General features: G+C 40.2%; 1 protein-coding gene across 3 annotated transcripts in view; it reads right to left on the bottom strand.

Annotated features, from left to right (window-relative positions):
• Positions 1-23220, bottom strand: part of GRM7 (glutamate metabotropic receptor 7) — an 852405-nt gene extending 829185 nt beyond the window's left edge. For all 3 annotated transcript variants that reach the window (XR_007191722.2, XM_057311893.1, XM_044385029.3), the window contains exon 1: positions 22369-23220. Coding sequence is in view for 2 of the 3 variants with exons in the window: in XM_057311893.1 (XP_057167876.1) it covers positions 22369-22887 (519 nt within the window). In the remaining variant the exon portion in view is untranslated. The remainder of the gene's footprint in view (positions 1-22368) is intronic.
• Between the last annotated feature and the right edge of the window lie 591 nt (positions 23221-23811).

The following is a 23811-nucleotide window of genomic DNA, read 5'->3' as shown; positions in this document are numbered from 1 at the left end:
CCTTTTAAAAAGGAGATCCTGTCATTTGTGAGAACATAAATAAACCTGGAGGATGTTATGCTAAGTGAAATAAGCCCAATAAAGACAAATACTGCATAAAATAATTTGTATGTGAGAAAAAGGAAAGAAAGAAAGAAAGAAAGAAAGAAAGAAAGAAAGAGAAAGAGAGAAAGGAAAGAAGGAAGGAAGAAAGAAAAAGTCAAACTCATAAAGACAGAAGAGTAGAAAAGTGGTTGCCAGGGGCTGGAGGAGGGGAAGTGGGGGAAATAGGGGGAAATAGGGAGTGAAGAGAATAGGAAATAGTGTTATAAGGGTACAAACTCAGCTATAAGATAAATATGGTGTGAGGATTTAATGTATAACATGGTGGCTATAGTTGATGATACTGCATTATATAATTGAAATTTGCTAAGAAATTAGAACATAAGTGTTTTCTCACACACATAGAAAAGGTACATATATGAGGTGTTGGATGCGTTAATTAACTCGGTGGAGAAAATCTTTTCACAATGTATACATGTACCAAATCATCACAATGTGTACTTTCAATATCTTTAATCTTGTCTGTCAATTACACCTCAATAAAACTGAAAAAAGAAGAGGTAATGAGGGTAAGATTCCAACCCAGGATTATCTAGCTCAAAAAAACTACACTCTTAACCATTATAATAACTCCCTTAAGATGTTATGACTGTAAAATGCTTAACACAAAGGAAACATTAAGTGATATTTATTATAACTATGACACTTATTAGGTATCAATTATGTGTCATAATTTACTTCTACTTACAAGGTGGTAAGGTGGGAATTCCTGCTGCATAACTTAAAAGCCCTTGTGGGCAGCTGTGAGATAAACACAGCCTGGAATGATGTCTCTCATTTCCCACCCCAGAGTCTCCTCAAGTTGGTTGTTCTTCACACCACCTCCTTCAGATATGGGAATAATGCCTTTTTCACATTAGCACTGGGCATGGAAATCCATCCATATTACCAGGTATATGTTAAACCTTAGTTTCTCAACACCTTGAGTCATCATATATTCTATTAATATATTAATACTAATATAAAGATTCTAGGAATAGAAGTGAGGTATATATGTGGAGTATTGGAGGGAGCCAAATAGCTTTCTGAGTTGCCAAAGTTCTCTACTCTCAGAACAAATTTTAGGGTTCCAAATATAAAGATTAATGTTTGGAAATAAAATTAAAAATCAAATCAACAACATTTATAATTAACCAAGTAGGTATTATGGGCCAGCCTATATGCTAGGCATTTTATAAACAGCACCACTCATCTTTCTGCAGTCCTTCAAAGCATATATTATTTCTATTTCATGTAACAAAATTGTGTCCAAGCAGGTTAGTCACTTGCCCAAGACCACATAGCTAGGTTACAAGAGAAGAAAGACAGGTTTTAACAGTCAAAATGGTGATGGATGGTATAATTAGAAGAGTACACCTAACCAAATATTCAAAACTGTCCTAATGCATCGTTAGGATTTCTTTAGAGTAATTTGGATGCCCTCGTGAATACAATAGTTGTGGAGATTAGAAATAGTTTCTTTAATTAGCTGACCATACACATCTACTTTAATATTCTTGGTGACAAGGAGTTAACTACCTGATGAGGCACCTTCAACTTTTAGACATCTCTAGGGGTGAAACGCAATAACATCTTACTGCCAGCAATGTCACCTGGTTCTACCTGGGGGAATAAAGCAGAATAAGTAGCCGCTACTCTTGACAAATGGATACAATTTCAGTTTTTCAAAATGTGAGTGTCAATTCATTCATTATAACAGATAGAACTGTCAAATAGCTTTGCCTATTTATCAATGGATAGTATACTACAAAGCCTGTTAGGTCATTTAAAGGACAAAATGTCACCTCATTGATACTGTTATCAATATAATTTTTATTGGCGTTTTGTCTCACACTGACTTTAAGGACTATTGGGGGGGCTCCCAGTCTGCAGATCACGTTTGATCACCTGTGCTTAACAATACTCTCTGCTCATTTCCTGAAAGGAACAAGGATAAATGCTTGGACTTCTCAACCTATAAATCCTACCTGACAGCACACACTAGGCTAAGCTGATTGGATCAAGACACCCCAAACAGGAGTCCCAGAGTTTAAACTCCTAGTTGTTTTTGGAGGGAACAGAGGCTGCCCCCACTCCCACAGCTCCTCATTTGTTGCTGCTAGCCCTGTCTTAGTCTGTTCTTGATAATCAGCATTTCATACTAAAAATTAATACTGCTTATATGATGGCAAGCACACAACTTCAAATGCCATTTTTATAAATAAGGCAAGATTCTTCAGAGGGGTAGATTATTTCCAACCATAATATGAGGCAAAGATTTACATTCCCACACTGCCCAAAAGAAAACAAATTCATTATAAAGTTCAAGATGGTGACTGATGATTTCCTGTATGTCTGTGTTCATTAAAGGGCTTTTTAATAGTCTTGACAGTATTACATTTCTATACACATAAAATAAAAATTAGTAAATGAAATCGAACTGCATCATATAATACGTAAAAAATAAACATTAATATATATAAAGGTGTTATAGATCAAATGAATAAACATGGGTAAAGCTCATAAAGTCATCTGAAGGACAGCCAGTTAATATACGAACATATGTTCAAACTTAACTATTACTAATCAAAGAAATACAATTAAAATAATTGTCATATTTTACTCATCCAAATGACAAAAACTTAAAATATTGATAATACTAGTACTGGTGAGTGTAAAAACCATGCAGGATGTAAAATAGCTAGCAGAAAAGTAAGGCAGTGTAACCTTTCTCGAAGGCAATACGTCAGTATGTACCAAAGTTGACAGGCAGTCATCCAAGTTCTAGAAATCCATTGTAAGGAAATAAATGAACAACTGCTCAAAGAAATGGGAAGAAAGATGTTTCTCTCATTGTTTAGAGAAGCAAAACAGGGATAATCGAAATGTTAAGCAGTAGGGGACTGGTTAGATAAATAATGGAATGCTGTTCAACCATTAAAAATTGTAATACAAATTTTTATTAACTGATATGGAATCATGTTCATAATATAATACTAAGTAAAAATACATTTGCATTGTGTTTGTGTGCACTTTCCCTAGCAAAAAAGTCTCAAAAGACGCCTTTAAAAATGTTATGGAGATGATTTATCAGAAATGGAAATTTGAGTTATTTTTTTGTACTTTTTTTTCTTTGTATCTTTTCCATTTTTGTAGTTTTTGCGCTATTACTTTAACAATTAAAATATTTTGATTTTCAGCAAGAAGATAGATTTCTCTAACTTTCCATTCATCTTGCACCAAGGTTCAGTGGTAAAAGAAACCCCCCCCTTTTTTTTTGTCGATCTCAATTTACCTTCCACAAATTTATCTTGTGCAATTGGTAAAAGTTGCAGAGTAAAACTTTTAGGGTTTGAGTATTCTATTACCTTTCCAAGCATTGGAGACTTTGGAATAATTTTTTTCACAGCTTTCATCTGATACTGAGGTGGAGGTGAAATAGCAGGATGAAAGGAAATAGAGTAGTAGTCATCTTGAACTAGGAAAGAGAGCAAGAAGCAATTTGATCTGTACTCTTTTTATAAGATACAAGCCCCCAAGTGTCAGCTCATACTGAAGTGTACACACACACACACACTCTTAATCCACAGCCTTAGGCTGATCACTCACTGCGGCAGAAATAACCAGCTGTATGAGAGACTATGGACTCTGAGAAACAAACTGAGGGCTTCAGAGGGGAGGGGGTGGGGGAATGGGATAGGCTGGTGATGGGTAGTAAGGAGGGCACGTATTACATGGTGCACTGGGTGTTATATGCAACTAATGAATCATCGAACTTTACATCAGAAACCAGGGATGTACTGTATGGTGACTAACATAATAAAAAAAAAACATTAAAATAAAAAAAAAAAAAAAAAAAAGAAAGAGCCAGCTGTAGACTAGAGACTTGTAATTAGCTTCTCCAAATTATAAAGGCATCACTAAAACCAAGCCAGGGACAACATTCTCCATCCCCACTTACAACTGTGTGTGGCCACATTACCAGCTCTTTCCCAAAGAATGTGACCAAATGTTATATGGAGAGTTTACATTTGAAGGATAATGAGTTGATAATTGAGCTTGCAACTGCCTTCATCCCTTTCCCTTTTGAGACAAATGTAAAGCCACCTGATGAATGTGGTGGGTTCCTGAATAACTAAACAGAAAATAGACCTTCGAACTACAAAAGTCCATACTGAACTGCTGAGTGAGTAGGTAATAAACCCCCAGTGAGTTACACTACTGAGATTCATGGTTTATCACTTGGAGTTTAATAACATTTTTTTCCTTAGACCTCAATTTCCTCATTTATAACATAAAGTATTTGAACAAGACCAATTCTCAGTTTCTTTCAGTGCTTTTATTTTTTTTACTTTTTAATTCTCAGAAACATTTCATGTGTTGGTTACCTTCTCAGTTAACCAGCAAGTCTACTTTTTTCTTTTTCTTTTCCCCCATAGAAGCAGGGTCTTCAAGTTATGGAGAAGTCATAGCAGACTGTTGCTTTAGTTTGAGATATGAGTCCAAATATGGATAAGAAGAAGTAGTGAGGACCCAGAGAAATGCTTTTGATAAAGAGGAATGAGAGATAGCAGGCTGAAGAAAATTTAGTAATAAAGCATTCAGAAAGGTGAAATGGATGCATGATATCTAAAAGATTTGTTCAGAGGCACTTTGGAAAGGAAAATTTGTAAAAATATGAAGATAAAAAAAATTTACAGGCATGAAATGCCTTTTGGTCCCTAAATGAGTTTTATTTTGAAGAGATTCATATCATTTATATATGTACCATAAAACTTCTGTGTCCACTTCTTCCAGAATTTTCTAAAGCCTGACAGAACATCTGCAGAAAGAGGATGTCATTCCAGGATAATCAACTTCAAGTTACTAAATTAAGATCAAAATGTCCTCAACCTTGAACAGTTTTCAAAGAGTTTTTAGAAGAAAGGAGGTCTCTAGAGGGTTGTATAATTATATAATTGTACCCTTTTTAAGAGGATATTTACAGATAAGTAAAGTTTCCCACCATTCTTTAAAGTAAAATATGTGAAATAAAATAGAGTTGGTGGATATTTGTTTGGGATAGTGGGGAGGAAATCTGTGCAGGCTGCTAGTTATCTAATCAATAACCACTCTCTCCCTATTACTTACTATCAGAGCCCTGGTTTAGGGGGCCTCATTATCCTTAAGGTTAAGGTAGTCAGGTTAAAACTTTAACTGCTTGAGATCCAAATGGAAGTCTACTGATGATCTGTAGGAGATAATTTGCTCTCTGATTTAGACACTGCCTTTCTGTCCCCCTGATATTCTTCCCCTCCCACAACACACACTCTTTTTATCTTTCTTTTTTCCTCCTTTCCTTTTTTTTTTTAAGATTTTATTTATTTATTTGACAGAGAGAGTGAGAGAGCACAAGCAGAGGGGAACAGCAGAAAGAGAGGGAGAAGCAGTCTCCCCACTGAGTGGGGAGCCCTACACAGGGCTTGATTCAAGGACCCTGAGATCATGACCTGAGCCAAAGGCAGATGCTTAACCGACTGAGCCACCCAGGCACCCCTTTTCTCTTCTTTCTTCCTGCCTGAACGGTTGGAACACTGTTAGAGATTCAGTAGCCACCTTGCAACAATGGGGATCACAGTGACATGCTAGAGATGCAGGAGCTAAAAGATGAAAGAACCCAGTCCCTTGCTGACATTCTCTGCAGCAGAATTAACACTAGAGGGACTATCTCCAAACTTCTTGTTACATGCAAAAAATAAGGTAAGTCACTCTTACTTTCCATTAGTTCAGCAAAAGTCATTACTAAAAGATACAGAATTCTAACGTCAGGTTTCTAGAATGCTTCTCAGCATCCCATAGTTATACTCTTGTTTTAGACTCCTAATTATCAGACTTGCTTAGGGTAGGTGTGTGGGGAGGACTGGTTCTCTGGAAGCCGTGATACTCTCCCCTTCCCACAACACACACACCAAATGAGTAACATATTTGTGTCCACTCATCCTTCTGTCTACACTTGGAGGCCAAGGAGGCCTTCAATAACGATTTCTATTCCTCTAAGAATGGTTAAGAATGTGGGTTCTGGAATCAGACTTCCTAGATTTGAACTCTTAATCTGCTACTTGCCAGTTTTGGACTTATGCAAATTAATTACCTCCTCTGGACCCCCATATAAAATGGGGACATGAAGTAGCAGCTACATACTTTATTGAAAGGATTAAATGAGCAAGTAAATTTCTTACAATGTTTTCCAAGTCAATTGATTCCAGGTACTATTGTTACCTTTGACCAATTAGGGTAGAATCCCCTTGCCTCCATGGGTCTCTGTCCATGTCTCTTCCATTGCACAAACAATCCCATGCTGCAGAATTCTGAAGATGTTTTTCATAAACAAGCGGTAAGTGGTTCTTAAAGTGTGGTCCCTGGGCTAGCAATATCAGCAACACCTAGGGACTGATTAGAAATATAAACCCACTGATCCAGAAAATCTGGGGGTAGAGCCCAGCAATCTGTGTCTTAATACTCTCAGGCAAATCTGATGCTCATTAAAGTTTGAGGGCAACTGAGAACATCCATCTCAGATTCTCTTGGAGGTATTCACCAAAAAGAGTTTCCTGGACCTCATACCTGACCAGTTGGAGAAGGGGATCAGGAATCAGCATGGTTAGCTTGCCTGCCATGATTCTTCAGCACATTAATATTTGAAAAATCACTGTCATTGTTATGTGAGGCTCACTCTGTTTTCCTAACTGCCAGACTTCCTTGCAAGGAAGACTGCCAGACTTCCTTGCAAGGAAGGTCTGTGAAGATTTGTATTTATTATTATTATTATTGTTGTTGTTGTTGTTAATCTAGAATCTCTAGTGCATAGTGAAGACTCAGGCACAAAATTGTTGCTCATTAAATGGGTCTCTGAAAAGACTCCAGGAGAGCTTCAAGATTAATTCCTTCAGAAGAAGAAATACTCCACACTCACAAAAAAAATATTGCGTACAAGTTTAATTCTTTGAATTTCTTTGCCCCTTTCTTAGTTTTCATCATTTTGGATAATATTTTTAATTTTCATTTTTTTTGTGTTTCAGTCAGTATTTTTCATCTTCAGTCAGAGAGACAGAAACATAAATACAATTAAATGTTTATTTTTAAAATTCACAAAAGTAAATAGGTATAAGGGAAATGTAAGTAATTAAACCATCAAATTAATTTTTTGGGGTATGTTTGTAATTCATATGTCTAGTGGTATTAAAGATTAAAAATGTATTAAGACATTTCAGACATGCTGTATTGATGTTAAATGAATTTAATTTTGGGTAAAGTGGTAGAAACATTTTCTTCAACGAATAGATCTGCAGATATAAAATCACAACCACAAATCTAAAGAAAAAAAAAGCAAGCTACTGAATTAAATCCAATTGGCTCTTTCTCTGCTTTGTGTGTGTATCTGCTAATAATTTCATTTGCTACTGGCTAGCAGAAGCCAAAATTTAAATAATAAATATATATATTTCCTCAATTTAATACTGTTCATATATATATGAGTAATTTTATATATGTGTGTGTGTGTGTATATCCATATATATGTATATATGGATATATATGAATAATTTTAAATTGAGGAAATTGTATCTGGTGTCCTATTCTTTTCCCTAAGAATTCTAAAGGAATACCACTTTCTGCTCTTAGCAGTGAAATGTCAGTCTACTTCAACGGTAATTTAAAGTTTTATTTATTTATTTATTTATTTATTTATTTATTTATTTAAAGAGAGACAGAGAGAGCATTTGCACAGGGTGGGGAGGGGCAGAGAGAGGAGAGAGAGAATCCCATAAAGGCTCCATGCTCAGCACGGAGCCCCGCATGAGACTCGATCTCATGACCCTGAGATCATGACCTGGGTTGAAATCAACAGCTTAACCAACTGAGCCACCCAAGCACCCCTGGTAAGTTAATCAGCATATTTAAAAAAACATTGATTTAGCCAATGATGTACTTACTGGGGGATGATAGGCCCTAGTGCCATTGTCAAGACCTTATCCATAGGAAAGATAAGAAGGTATGTGTTTGGTTTATAAAAAGTAGGAGTAGGAGGGGATGGCAGCTATCCTTACACTGATGATACATGATCTCCATATATTTGTATAACTAACAACCCCAATTTCTTATCCAAATCCAAAGCCCTTTTATCATTAATGCCAGGCAAAAATAGTAAGATTCACATGTCTGCTGTATCATGACATCAGGATGCCTGTGAACTCATGTGAGCATGTCTTGGCTTTGTCAGTGGGCTAAACTAGAGTCCTAGCCCCAACCACCACCCCGGACCAGGCAAAGCAGTCCAAGACTTCTCTAACTGTTGTGGGAGAGTCTATGGAAGGGGTGCTCACTCTACTATGATGTGTATGTTCTCAAATACCTTTGTACATGGTAGGCATTCAATATATGTTGAATGAATGAATAAGTGAATTGGTGTCATAAAAGAGACCTTATTCTAAACATGAGGAAAATTCCATTCATAGCCTGGAATTCCTCCCTACCCCTCCTGACCCCCTGTTAAGCTTGCAATCAAACAATTATAAAAAGTTAGAGCTGAGAAAATTTTATAAACAATCTAGTTAACGCTCACAAAGTTATGTAACTTTAATTTAGTGGTAAAAATCACTAATTTGGGAGTCAAACAGATGTGATTCCAAGTTCTACTTCTACCATATTTCAATGAGGCTTTCTGAGGCTTTGTTCCATGTGTGCATAATGGGGGGATCAAAATAATACATATTTTTACTGTATAACTATCAGGGGATTAAATGACACAACCCATTTATAATGGTTAGCTAAGCACCTTTCACCTAGTAAGCACTCAAGACTTAAGCTAATAGAGGAGAGATGATAACAAAATAAAACTCAGTGACTGACTCCTACCCCAGGGTCCCAATGGTCATAATGACCTTCCATTCAGCCTACTCCCTTCCCATTAAGGCTACGGAGAAGAAGATGCTTAAGTTTCTTGAGCTCTGCAGAAATACGAAAGGACCTCTCATTCTTTATGTTAATTCTCTAGAAAACCAATTTGTGGCTCTAAGATGTATCTTCCCACCCAGCCCCACCCCTGCCAGGATCATATAGTGTCACTGTAGATGGAAAAATCAACAACATACAATCAACAAGCTAAGCTGAAGTCAGTGAAGACTCATAGGTTTGATAGAGACCATACAGGTATATTATTATATGTTAAAATAAGGTGATATGAAGTACTTAATTTAAAAACAAAACAAAACAAAAACCTGAAGATCTATAACTTCTATAATAATCCTATAAAAATAAACAGAAATTTATTTAGAAGGTTTTCTTTATAAGAAACCTTTCTCTATAGAACTTTAAATGCACAATTCATGAGAATAATTCAACAAAACTCAAATAAATATCTGCAGATGTACTATAAGAAGAAAAGCACAGAGTTAGATGTTATAGGCCTAAAATTGTGTTTCAGGGTAAGAGTCTAAACTTGACTTCAAACAAATTAACATGTAATAGAGTGGATGAGTCATGTACAGAACATAAGAACCTAAAAGTGCCAAAAATAACATGTAGGGATTCTTAAGGAAATTAAATACTGGCTAATTGATTCAGCAAAGGCTTAAAAGGGAGTAATTTCCCTTTGATCGGTCCTTGAAGAGGTCTCTTTCGCTCCCTACTAGTACTGAGGCTAGGGTAGCATGGGGAATACAGGAACATGGGTATCGAGAATTTTCTCTTACCCAAGTGGCTGGAAGCAGATTTTCTTACCAGGATGTGGTATAATAACATTTAAGGGCTGTTGAGGTCAGAGAGACAGGGGTTTAAGTATCCTGGCTCCATCTCTTGCTATGGGTCAAGATACTTATTTTTTCAACACTTCAGTGTTTTTACCTATAAATTGGGGATGATGACAATCAGCTCTCCCGCCTGAATGTGAGAACATGATATAGTGCATATACAGGGCCAAGTTTGGTGCCTGACACACAGGAAGTGCTCAGTATGGTCAGTGAGGGGCAATGATGGCAATGATGGTGGTGGTAGTGGTGGGACTGATACACCCCCAACCCCCAGGATGGGCTCTGATGAGGAGCAGAGTTGAAGGACTTCTGCCCTCATGAGGCTTTATAACAATCCTTAATAAATGTAAGCTGATTATTCAAATGATTATGTGCAATTTAAGAAACGGAAGGACATAGATTTGCTCAACTACTGAATACTAAAGTAGTGATAGTACTTATGGAAGTTAAAATTTATTAAGTGATTACTACATGCCAAACAATGTGCTAAATGCTTTACTCACTTATTACAATGATGCTATGCCGTAGATCCCCCATAGCAGCTTTTTATCAGCCTTCAACTCACAGGAGTTACAAAAACACCTAACAACTCATAGTCAGTAATAATGGAAATGAGTTCAAAGTCAGTCTGTCGGACTTGTTGTTAATTACTAAAGTACAAAATTAACCATTTCGTTCTTTGCCTGATTCCCCTTTTGAGGCTTGGATATTTCTCTCAGTCTCCCAGATGAAGAAAAGAGAAAATTCTTGGCCTCAATATCCAACTTCCCCTTTCAAAACAGGAAATCTTTCAACAAGCATCACTGAATGTTACCTCCAACCCAGTCACCTTGATGACTAGGGGTCAGATACCAGTGGAAACAAATGCTCCGTCACAACCTTACCTTTGTATAGAAACATGACAGAAATAGTAGGGAGCAGGAGATGATGGAAGAATGCACAGGAGAGATAGTACCTGGCCTGGTGGTGGTGGTGATGGTGATGATGACGATGACTACAACAATGATGATGCATAGATCTCACTGTGCTCTAGGCATTATGTTAAGTGCTCGGCACGCGTAACTTCACTTACTCTTGAAAACAGTCCTAAGAGGATGGAATATTATCATCATTTTATAGATGAGAATACTGAGGTGCGGGTAATCAGGTAAATTGACCAAGTTTATATAGTTAGCAAGTGGAAAGCAGGATTGTGAACTATATTTGGTGTCTGTGATCTTAACCATTATGCCATACAGCCTCCGGAAGACAAAAAAATTCCAATGATCTTTCCCATAACCCACTCCTGCGCTGCAAACTTAAGTAAGTCTGAGAGAAAAAGCCAGCAAGCTTGGAGTGTGACAGCTGAGAGTGTCAGTCATTTCAAAACAATGTATTTTGCTCATAAGATACGGGTCCTGCAATAATCTTCTCAACCAATATTCAAGAAACAGGAAGCAAAGATTTGAGTGTACATCCCAATTTACAAGGAAGGTAGGACTGCATATTTGACAGCGGGTTTAACTATTCCAGAAAATGTGGTCCCAGTAGACATACATGCTAGTAGATTTTCCCCACCTACCAAATCTAAAAGCAATATGTCATTTCCATGTTGCTTTTCATAATCCCACCCGTTTAGTGTCTACCATCTATCCTCCAGTCTCTTCCTCCCTCCATTTCTGTAGAGAAAGATGCTAAGTGTATGTTCTGTGATGTGAAAAGGGTGTGTTATGACAGGGAGCCATGGTGCCTCAATGTTTTGTTTTGTTTTTTTTTTTATCTTAATTCTATTATGCCAACTCCACTGAACTTAATTATAGTGAATACAGAATTACACAATTACCCTCTGTTCTGTTCTTCAGATGCTATATTTTGATAAAATTTACTACATGCTGCTCTCCCCCTGAACACTAGAAATGGATGTGTGTTGATATAAAATTTGTTATAATTACAATTAAAATATAGCTTACATAATGACAGTGTTAAAATACAATTATAGATGTGTAGAGACAACATGGCCATGCATTTTTTAGTATAAGGACATGCTTAGACCAGTATCTGATAGTCAATAAGGAACAGAATTTTGGTTAAGCTACAAAGGCTGTTAAAGGATTTGCGAAAGCCTAAAGGCAGCTCCAAATCAGTAAGATAACCCCCCCCACCATGTTTTCAATTGCAAAGTGAAGGAAAGATGTGAAATGTGAAGATGTGAAACAAATGTGTATCAGCGATGCAAATTCTCATCTGAGTTTTATATTTTATATATCATATAAATATGGTATATTTATATATTTATATGACATATAAATATATATTTATTTATTTATTATATTTATATATAAAATTATATAATTATAAATCACATATTATATATTTAATTATACAATATATTTATATTATAATATATTGTATATTAATATATTTAATAGAAATATATAAAAATAAATATATGTAATATATAATAAATATATATATACAATATATATATATATATAAAAATTGTACTGAACTAGATAGTTCAAAATTACTTTTAATAAAAGAGATACTCTATCACAACTAACTTAAACTTTACAAAACAGTTACCACTACATTATCAAAATGAAAGGTAGGAGATTGAAATGTTATTCTAAATGTTTGTAGTTACGTTGTCTTGACTTAAAATAATTGTCACAAATACTGTTAAAATAATTGTGACATCATTTTGTACAATTTCATCGCAAAAACAAACTATAGGATTTGTTTTCATTTCAGATAATTGTCTTTAACTAGTAGTTATTAAATGTTTGGGGAATACGCAGTGTTAATTGTATTATCTCATTTATCTTTATCTTTTTAAAGTTTTTTATTTATTTGACAAAGCCAGAGGGTACAAGCAGGGGAGTGGCAGGCAGAGGGAGAGCGAGAAGCAGGCTCCCCAAGGAGCAGGGAGTCCAAGGTGGGGCTAGATCCCAGGACCCTGGGGTCAGAACCGGAGACAAAGGCATATGCTTAAGGGGGGGGAGCCACCCAGGTGCCCCCTGTATTATCTCATTTAATCTTTAAAATAGCACTTCCATGTGGTTATTCTTAATATCTCTATTTTATTAAAATTTATCTCTAGTCTAGACATTTCTTCATAACTGCAGACTTGTATTTCCAACTGTGCATTCAACATCTCTATTTGGATGTCAAAAAAATTCTCAAAGCTTATATCTCCAAATCTGATCTTTAATTCCCCAGACATGCTCCACTCCAAACCTTTTCCATCTGAAATGATAGTAATTCCAACTTTCCAGTTGCTCAGGACCCACGTCTTGGATTTACCTTGTCCCCTTTCTTCCTTTCACATCTCTCATTTGATTCACCAGAAAATACTGTCACAATCTTCCAAATGTATCACTTCTTGAAGCATCTGCTCCACAAGTCACCAACAACTATCTCAGAGCCACCTATCATCACCTCCTGATTTCTCTCTTTCCCTCATCCTCAAAACCACAGATGAAATTAATTCTTTTAATCCAAGAGACAGATCATGCCCCATCTCTGCTAAAATCCTACCACACCGCCTACACTTGAGGTAAGACAAAATGCATGTGATGCCTTCCAATGACTTATCCAATCTGCCCCATTATATCTCTGACCTCAAGCCCTCCTGCTGCCCCTTTCTCTTCCTGATTTACTCAGCCATAGTGGCATCGCTGATATTCCTCTAACCTGCCAGGCATATTTCTGCCTCGGACTTCTGGCACTGGTTGTTCCTGCTCCTCTCGCAGAAAGTGGTCTTCCCTTAATCCATTCTGACAATTCCCTCGCTTCAAGTCTTGCTCAAATGCCACCTTATGAAATCCACCCTGACTACCAGAGCTAAAAATAGAACCCACCTGGACACTCCTCAGCACTCCCAAACCAACACTCTTCAGTGCGCTTCACCTTCTTTTCCTTGTCCCATAGGGCTCATCAACTTCTAACATACCCTAGGACTTATTTATAACATCCATCTATTTTCACGCAAGAGCGTAAGCTGAGAGACAGAAGAGTAGAGATAGGAGGAAGGGAAGAGGAGACAGGAGGAAGGACAGAGTGGGGATAGAGAGAGAGAGAGCTCTTATCTATTTTAGTCACTGATATGTCCAACCGCGTAGAACAGTGCAGAGGGGGGATGCTTAATAAATATTTCTGGAAAAAAAAGATAGCTGAGGAAACTAGTACTAAAGCTCAAAAAGTTTAAGTAAGTTCCTCAAGGTTCTGCAGCTAGAAAAGCGTCACAGTGGACTTCAAACTTGGGGCAGGCTAACCTCAAAGCCCACTGCTCCGAGCCTGTCTGGTATCTAAGTCCGTGGCATTCCTGATTCACCTGAATCAGTGCCATAGAAATTCTCACTCCACTGAATACTGTCACTAAACTGTGTTCTCTCTCTCAATCTATGTAATATTTTCCATTTAAAAAAAAAGATTTAATTTATTTATTCTGGAGAGAGAGCAAGTGTAGGAGCTCAAGTGCCTGGGGGGAGGGGCTGAGAGGGAGGGAGAGGGACAAGCAGATGCCAGGCTGAGCAGAGAGCCTGACAGGAGGCTAGATCCTACCACCCAGAGATATCAGAACCCTGAGATCATGACCCCAGCTGAAATCAAGAGTCCAATGCTTAACCTCCTGAGCCACCCAGGTGCCCCTAATATTTTTCATTTAAACAAACATAAAGAGTGAAATACAACATGGATTATTATGGTACTTTTACAGTAAATTTAGCAATAGTGACATTTTAGAAATAGTAATATTTAATAATGGCATAATAATAATAAAATAAAAGCTTTTAAATGTATTGAACACTTATCACATGCTAAACGCGGTGTTAAAATATTTCCATGCATATTTTGTGCAATCTTTATAATTATTAGATAAGTATACTGATATCATTCCCATTTCAAAGATAAGAAAATTGATGAGAGGTGTGGTACCTGTTTGATCAAAGTGAGATTGGTAATAAGTGGTGAGTATGAATTTAAATTCAGATCTAATGCCAGAATTTTATTCTTAACCCCTACCTGAAAATTCTGATGGTTCCTTTGATAAAAGTATGTTTTCTCCAGGAAAACATCCCACATTATGTCTGCCTGTGCTAATACATTCAGAACATAGTCAACTTTAAAACATGATAAAAATGTTTAAGTAGTATTTTAACAAATGGAAATATTTTCATCTAAACAATAATGCAGAAAAGCAGGCCAAGCCTTTGAAGTGGCTTCCTTGCTATCTTCCAACAAGAACGAGAGAAAGAGTTGGCAGCCGCCGAATGGAGAGAGCACAGCACCCAGAGATGGAGAGTTCTGCAAATGACCAATTATAAAACTGTTTAGCTGCAGCACTTTTATAGTAAGAGGCAAAATAATCCATTAAACTGAAAATTCTCCTACCCCTCACTCCACGGCCCACACAAACATTAATGTTGCATTTATTAAGATGTATTTCCCGTGCTCTATCAACTTGACTTTCAGCAATTGTATTAATAGAGTCCTCTCACTTTGCACATATATCTGAATGATGGATTTCCCCACTTGAGGTTTGTAGAAAGAGTGGAGTGAATGAAATAAAGTTCGGGAAGAGCCATCATAATCCATAATGATGGGCACTGAATCAGGACAAGAAGAAACATCTTTTCTCATTTACTTGAGAGAAAAGCCTACTATGTATTTATTGCCTACACACAGGGCTACCTGTCGAATAACAGAAAACAAGCATCTTTCATTTGCAGGTGAGGATTTGTGCACTCAAGTTTCAAAAGACCTACAGAATTCGTCTCGTTGCAGAACTGAAATAAAATATTCTTTCTTTCTGGAAATAGATGTGGTTAAGGAATCAGCAACTCTGATATCCTCAAGCCACTACAATATCAGGGTTGGCAAATCTGGGGTTATTTTAAGTATTTCTGCATTGGTGCGACAACTGAGCAGCATGCATAGTGGTTAACAACCAGGGTATTGTCAGGCGAACCATTGTGTGAATCTAGACTTTGCCACTTACCACTTATGTGACTTGGGGCTCTGAGAATCACTTTCTTCATCTGTACATGGGGATGATAACATGCCTTTTGCAGAACTATTGTAGGAACTAAATGAGATGAAGTATTAGTACATGGCATAATGGCTCATAGCGAAGACGAAGTTATTATTGTGGCCACTACTGTTACTGAAAAGAAATAAGAACTTCTGTTCTCACAAAATGAGATATGTATCCTGTATCATTGTAACTTCATATTATTTTATTTCTGACCTTATAATCCAATAACCTGATCCAAGAAATATCTAGCAGTAAAGATAATTGAGAGGAGGTTACTTGTCAAACATGGAAATGCTGTCACAGTAAGGGCTGGCACAATGCGCTTCTCAGATACTTACCTGTAAAAAGATTTTTTTCTTTGCTTTTATTAAGTGCATAAAACACACATATTTACTGTGCCAATTGACAAAAGGTCTATGAATTAATCAGTCTGACTATATGTTGCATAACTGTCCTCTAAACAGTAATCATATATACATTTTAGTTGTTGGGAAAATGTGTTTGTAACTGTTCTTTTTTGCCTACTTAAAAGAAAAGGGGATGACAAGTAGTTAGGCTTGATGCTTACTGTAGAGTGACCGGGGAGTTTAATGTACTTTGTACTCCATTATGCCATGAAAATGCTTCTCTGCCCTGGAGACATCAACAAAAGATTTGCTTTAATGAAGGGAACCAAGTATGGTTCTAAAGCTTCTGAATAGGAGGCCTCTATGCTGCACTCCACACCAGAAGTGTTCACCTTATCTCTCAACTGCATCAGGTTGTGATAACGAATGCTTAAAGTTAATACAGCATATGTTGGGAAGAGTGCAGAAGAATGCAGAGTTGTGAATATGCCAGACCTAGGCTAGAAGGATTATATTTAAAGTAAAGAAAATAAGGGGGGTGGGGGAATGGGATAGACCGGTGATGGGTAGTAAGGAGGGCACATATTGCATGGTGCACTGGGTGTTATACACAACTAATGAATCATCGAGCCTTACATCGAAAACCGGGGATGTACTGTATGGTGACTAACATAATATAATAAAAAATCATTATTAATAAAAAAAAAATAAAAATAAAGTAAAGAAAATATCATATATAATTTTTCACTTAATGAATGCCAGTCAGCAAAACTCACATTAACATAAGAAATCACTTGTTTTGGCTAGGAGGGTTTAATTGCACAGGGCTGAAAACAAATTCAAAATAGAAGGAATTTTTATTAATTTATTTATTTTAAGAACAAGTACTGGAAATTCAGGGATGCAGCTAGATTCAGATATAGCTGGATTTGAGAGTTTCAGAATATCATCAGGGCTCTGGCTTTCTCTCCATCACTTAACCCTGCTTACCTCTGTATGACTTTATTCTATAGAAAGTCTTATGTTGGATGGCCACTGGGAGTCCCAGAGTCATATCACCCCAGCTTAGAAATTCCAGAGAAAAGAGCCAATTTTCCCATTTTCCTCTGGCAGAAAAGTCCTGGGAAGTATTCTGATAGGTCTAGCCAAAGTCAAAGTCTACACCTGAACCCATCACCTGCTTTGCCTGAATTCAGTCAGGGGACTCATCTCTGGGACCAGAGAGGAGGCAGGAAGTCACTATCTGGTCTCTTTCCAAAGAAAGCCTGGGGGTTTTGCAAGACAAAAGGGGAGAAAACACTGGATAATAAAAGTTATATCTGCTACTATAAACCCCACAGTTCTTGCTCCCTCCTGGTGTCTTATAACCATGCAGTAAGCTGACCTAGGAGGTCATTTTCCTCAATACCAGCCTTGATATACATGACTAAGGAGCACACTGGCAAAACAAGGGATAAAATCTGAATATGGGAAATCAGGTAGACTGATATTAACTAAGATACCTGTGTGAAAATATTCTTTGAAAGTTCCCCTAAACTCACTCAAAGTTCAAGGTGGGAGCTGGAAATTCAATGTCATGGGTTTGGACAAGAGCAGGTTTTCCCCAAGCAAACTGTGACCCAAAGAGATTAAAGATTTAGAAACTACACTTGTTTAAAAAAAAAAAAAAATCAGATGAGGTAATTGAGGCCTAGAAAAATTAAGTGACTTATTTAGGGTAACAGAGCTAATTAATGGCAGGATTGAGATTGGAGTGTACTTTGTGTCATCCAGCAATGGTCTTTGAAGTCGATGACACAACCTATAGACGTAGGAAATGGAGCATTTATGATTTGTTATACTCTCAATGTTATAAAATTGAAAGGCATTCATTACTTCAATTATTTTTGAAGAGAAAAACCCCCAAAGACATCTTAATGTTATAGGCACGCATACATAAAGGATACACGTAGAGGTATCTTCAAATATAGTATGTGCCTGTCTCTATTCCTTCCCTCTCTGCTCTTTTCAAAAAATGCCCCTTTAAAAATTGCCCACTCACCATCTGTTAGGTAAATTTCCTGAAACACAGTAAATGTGGAGGCAGAGATTGTTATAGAGCCTATTCCAAATGGCACTGACACCTGTATTTATGAAATTTTGAAGAGTAGGTTAGAGTTGTTTAAAAAAAAGTCCTCACTATAGTAATACCACACCATCCTAGGTGCCCAGTTCTATCCTATTACCTAAGATAGAAAAAGAGAGGAGAGAGAGCAAAAGAAAGAAGGAAGAAAACTAGGTCCGTATATATAAAATGCCCCCAAAGTTGGAGATTACATTCAAGCTTCAATGAACAGAAGGACAACATTAAGAAATTTACAAATGTATTTCATTTATGGTACAAGGTCCACAGGTTTCGATTTGCAATATGCCCCAACAAGAGTCAAGGTGGCCACTTTCTCCATCTAGTTGCTTTTGAAGGAACAAAGCAACTGAACAGACATCATTCAATTCCAAGTCCATAGCTTAGACCATATCACTGGCCATGAAATATTGTTCATTCAGAGTCAGGATACAGTGAGAGTAATTTATGCGCTCAGTGTTTGCTCTCAAGTCAATAACAGAGAAGCCTTGAAAAAAACATGCCCATTACTTTCCACTATAATCTATCTTACTTATAGCCCATAAAATAGTGGTCTGGGGAGATTTATCCTTTGGACACCATATTATATAAGCTCTCCACTTTAAGCCATCCCCACTCTCTGATTATTTTTTAAATATGTTATTCATAGTCAAAATTAATTTACATTTAATCTTTCTTAGTATTAGGAGAGTATTATTTTGTACAGGCTCAGAAACAAATCTCCAGAAATTCCTCCCTGATGCTTCTTGAGGCTGAAAATGCATTGCAGGGTGGCTGCAGTGACTTAATTCTAGTTGGCAGAGCCCTGGCCACACACTAATTTCATTAGCCTCAAATTCCTAGATTTGAAAGACCCAGTGGACATCATTCCTGTCCTCTGACATGTCACTTACTAATCAATTCAGTGTGCATAGAGGGGAGAGAGAGAGAGAGAGAGAGATAGAGAGAGAGAGAGAGAGAGAGAGAACTTGCTCAGCTCTTATCTTTGGTCTGCTACACCAGCAGGCAAATGAAAATTCAAAGTCATAGATACTATATACATCTGAGGAGTCATTCTTGCCCAGGTCCTCATTATCAGGAAAGAACTTCATTCCAGTTTTTGCTGGTAACAACAGCACTTGCTACATTTATTACTATTTCATGACTCTTTCCTGTGCTCAACCCCCACCCCCCCACCGCCGCAGTGTGTAGCACTCTCCCATTTAAGTCACTAAGTATTCCTTCCCCCAGCCTAGAAGCTTATCTCACCATAAATTTTTATCTCAAGTGATGGGTTTGGCATGGTCCCCACAGCAAACTACAGGGCCCGGGAAAAGAAAACTCAAATCTCTGGAGAGCTAAGAATTCAATCATTTTTAGGTGTTTTTGTTTGTTTGTTTTAATATAAGACACTCTTAATTGAGCTGAACCCTGCATTCCCAGCAAAAATTCACCTACCATTCTTTTCCTCTCTCTCTAAATTGATTGTGCTTTTGAACAATGGGTCTGTGTACCACTATTCTCTCTATATTCATTTTGCAGGCTTACAGAGGCTGGGAAACTGGGGATTAGACTTGCGTGCCAGGAGCTCCTACGATCACGTGCAAAAAAGGCTACTGGAAGAGACTGTTGGAATATATATATAAATATATATTCCAACACAGTCAATGGTTAAGCACGATGCCCATACCAACAGTTCTACCCAGCTCACAGCACAAGCTACAAGTTGGTGCATTCCTCCTGCTACCAGCCTCTTCTCCATAAATGCAGGTGAAAACTGGGGGCTCTTTTTCCCTCAGCTGTTCAATCCAACATGAATAGCTGCAATTTGCAAATTAGAGGAAAATGACAGTGTTTTCTCTGAATGGTTTTGGTGCCAACCCACACTGCTAACATTGGCATTCGCTTCCTTTCCTTCCCAGCCCAGGGAACAGGGAACTAAGCACAAGGCAAACCATTTCTTTTCCTCACAAGAGCCTCAGGTTCACACACCAGAGGAAGAATCAGCTCCCCCTGGAATCTTTTTCAGCAAACACAGTCCTTCAGCCTAGTCTGCAGTCCCTCTCCTGACTTTAACATTTCACTCTTTTTCAGACAGACAGGCCCATCTGCAGCACTGCCTGTGCTCTGAGTGAAGAGAGAAACAGGCACCAAAATAATTAAAAAATGTGAAACACCAAATGTGCCTTCAACCTCCAGGGCTCAGGGCTCACAGGGCTGTGAGTCGCCCCAGTGGTTCTCAGGTGATCTCTGACCTCACTTTCCCTGCAGCACTGCCCTCTTAAGTTGCCTGGCTTTAAGCTCAGGCAAGAAAGAAACACTTCTGGGTTTTGCTTACAATAACCTAGCCTCTTCCCAAAAGCATCATCTCAGAATTAAGGGTGCCCCCAAAGCATTTTTGAGTTTGCAAATATCTAGGGATTCCCACAATGGCACACTCAAGAAGTGCTCAGAAGATCAGTGGGGCCATACCAGGCTGCAGCCTTGGGCAGGCACCCCTCCTGGTGCACACATAAACTTCACACTCCTAGGAGCTGATGTGGTGACAGCTTGAATCTCACAAGGAATCCCCTCCAGAAACCCAACACCCTTAGGGAAAGCATTTGGAAGGGAGCCAATTCTTTAGATATGGGGAGCACAAGGGCACCAGGGTTAGCCAGAACATCTGGAGAAGGGATTAAATGGGTTTGGGCACTATCAGGCAGGGACAGGGCTGTTCATTAGGAAAGGATCATCTCAAGACAGAGATGAACAAAAAACTTGGGGGTGGAGGGAGAGAGAGAAAAGAAGCAGAAATTGAAAGAGAGGGAAAGAAAAGGAGAAAAACAAAGAAGGAAGAAAGAGAAAGAAAGAGATACAGAGAGAAACACGGAGAATTAAGGAGAAGGGAACCCACAATCACACAGACCCTGAAACTCAATTTCTTAAAATCCTTAATCCATCCATTTATACCGAATGCAGCACAGGAGCCACGGGGCACAAAATGCGGGAGCAGGCGGAGAGAGAGCACTGCAGTAGAACCCACCGCTCAGCTGCCCCGGATCCGCCTTCCTCCCATTTTCGCCCTTGCCCTCTGGCGCCCGGAGCAGGAGGACCACCGGCTTTGCTCAGCGCACCCTAGTGCCTCCCTACAGGCGCCTTCTCGCCTGGCTCCGGGAATCGTCCGCGGAGCCCAGGATAGGGGTTGGGGGGCTGTGTTAGGGAGGTCGTGGGAAAGGATGGGCGGAGGGTGGAGGCAGCGAAAGCGATTTTGTTTCGCAGTTAGCATGAGCTCATCTCTGGGCTCTGAAGTGGCAGGAGTAGAAAGCTGATCGCCCAGCTCCTGCCAGTGGCCGGACTGCAAACGCAATTTAGACGGTGCAAACAACTGCCCAGAGCAAATCACCCGGGGGTCACGTCTGCGAGTGGCATCTCCCCACTTGGGGAGCGTCCCCGTGCCTTCCGCCCCATGCCCTCGCGGAGACAGGCTACAGGTCTGGAGATCCAACCCGAGAGAGATGGGCAATTAACATCCACATGTAGGTAAAGACCTAGCCCTCGGTTTAAGATGTGCCTCCCTAAGCTCTTCTCGAAAATTTCCAAGGGAGCTGCGGCTTGCCGGGCGGCTTGGGGCTGGGAAGCTGGGGAGTTGAGAAATGCCCAGTTTCGAGGCGTCTTCTCATCTTTCATATTCCATGAGCCTAGCCGGCTCTCACAGGAGCCCGGCACTTTTACCAGCCTGTTTTTGGACCATATTTCATTCTAATGCAAACCCATTTAAATCATCGCCTTGTTTTTCGCAGATTGCTTCTTGTAAATGGGGCCATAAATCCAGGATGTCAAGCCGGATGGAGTGGAGCGTGGACAGGGGAGAGATGGAAGGGAAATGAACCAAGCAGGGAAGGTACCTCCTCGGGTGGGGTGGGAGGGATTCGCAGGATCTCCAGGGTGGAAATGAGCGAAGGCTGACCTGACCCCGCACCCCTGGAGTCCAAACCAGCTTTTAGGATTAAGTGCGCGGGGAGCTAGGCGCGCTCTGCCCCGGAGGGAGCGCCTCCCTACCTGGAAGAGCCTCAGGATGTTGGCTACCATGATGGAGACCGAACTCCCCGAAGCCCCAATCACTCCAACTACTTTCTCCGGCTTGACGAAAACCGGAGGCTCGCCGTTGGTGCAGCGCACGTCGGAGGTGTCCTTCTGGATGAGCGCCTGGACGAAAGTGAGCGACTGTTCGAGCGCGTAAGTGTCCCTGGAACAAGTGTCCAGGATCCGCGCGCCCAGCGTCACGTTGGGCAGCAGGTTGGGATCGCTGTTGATCTGGTCCAGGGCGTAGAGCATCGCTTCCAGCCTGTGGATCCCGTTCTCCCTCTTGATGTCGCCGCAGGGCACTCCGCTAGGACCCTTGGCGTGCACCGGGAACAGCCCCCCGAGGGTGACGTCCCCCTCGATCCGGATAGAGTGCGGGGCGTACATCTCCTGGCCGCGCGCCGCCGCCGCCAGCGCGCACAGGAGCACCTCCAGCACGCAGCAGGGGAACTTCATCAAAGTCAGGACGCGGAGCAGCTTCCCCAGCTGGACCATGCTGCTCCGGCTGCTGCGGTGGTGGCGGCGGCGCTGGAGGGGATGGTGGCGGGCTCGCCGGGGTCCGGGCCCCTTAGGGTGAGGTCCTCCGGGGAAGCCCAGAGGCTCCTGCAGGCACGAAGGGTGGGGGCGCCCGGGGAGGAGCGGCCGGAGAGGTTGGGGGGTCCCGTGGCGCCTGCCAGATTGGGGCTCGGTGCGCTCCCGTGTTCGCCGGCCGGCGCGCCGCGCTCGCGCTCCCCGGCTTGCCGCTCGCGCTCTCCAACAACCCAGCACTGAGGAGAGGGCAAGGATTGCTATCGCTTTAAATGGTCGTTCGGCTCCCTCTCCTCCTCCTCCCACTCCCTCCCTCCCTCGCTCGCTCTCCGACTCTCCCCACCCTTCCCAGCGCCCGCCCTCCCCACTGGTTTGCATCATCACGCAGGGAGGGGCTGCGTGCTGAGGTAAGGATGGGGGGGGGGGGGAATGGGTGGGCGGCTAAGCAGGGAGTGCCTCCGACTGGGAGTTTCGAGGTCCCCAGGGAATGTGGGATTGCAGGTCTCAGGCGAGCGCTGAACTCCTTCTCCTATCTCACAGTAGAAGCCTCCAGCTCGCCCGCCTGCACCTACACGCACCTTCTAGGCACGGGTGGCACCAACCCCGGGAGGGGGCGGTGATGTCTGGTGCTGACTGCTCCCAACCCTGAGGTCGCGAGCCCTGGATGTCAGATCCGGAGAATGCAAGGAAGTCGCGAGGTGGAGAACGCAGTGTTGAAGGGGAGCAGGGAGACCCCACTCTCTATTACTCATCAGTCTGTGCCAGTTTTTCTCAAGAAAAAACACATACAGACGGGAACCTGATTCATGACTTAAAGAACCTTTACCCAGAGACTTCTTCGGGGCGAGGCACTGAACTAGCTCTTAGGAAAACACGCCAAGAAGCTAGGAA

Source organism: Ursus arctos, unplaced genomic scaffold (genome assembly GCF_023065955.2).
Source record: "Ursus arctos isolate Adak ecotype North America unplaced genomic scaffold, UrsArc2.0 scaffold_14, whole genome shotgun sequence".
NCBI lineage: Eukaryota > Metazoa > Chordata > Mammalia > Carnivora > Ursidae > Ursus > Ursus arctos.
Note: the sequence above shows the minus strand (reverse complement) of the source record. Positions and strands in the feature narration are given on the sequence as shown.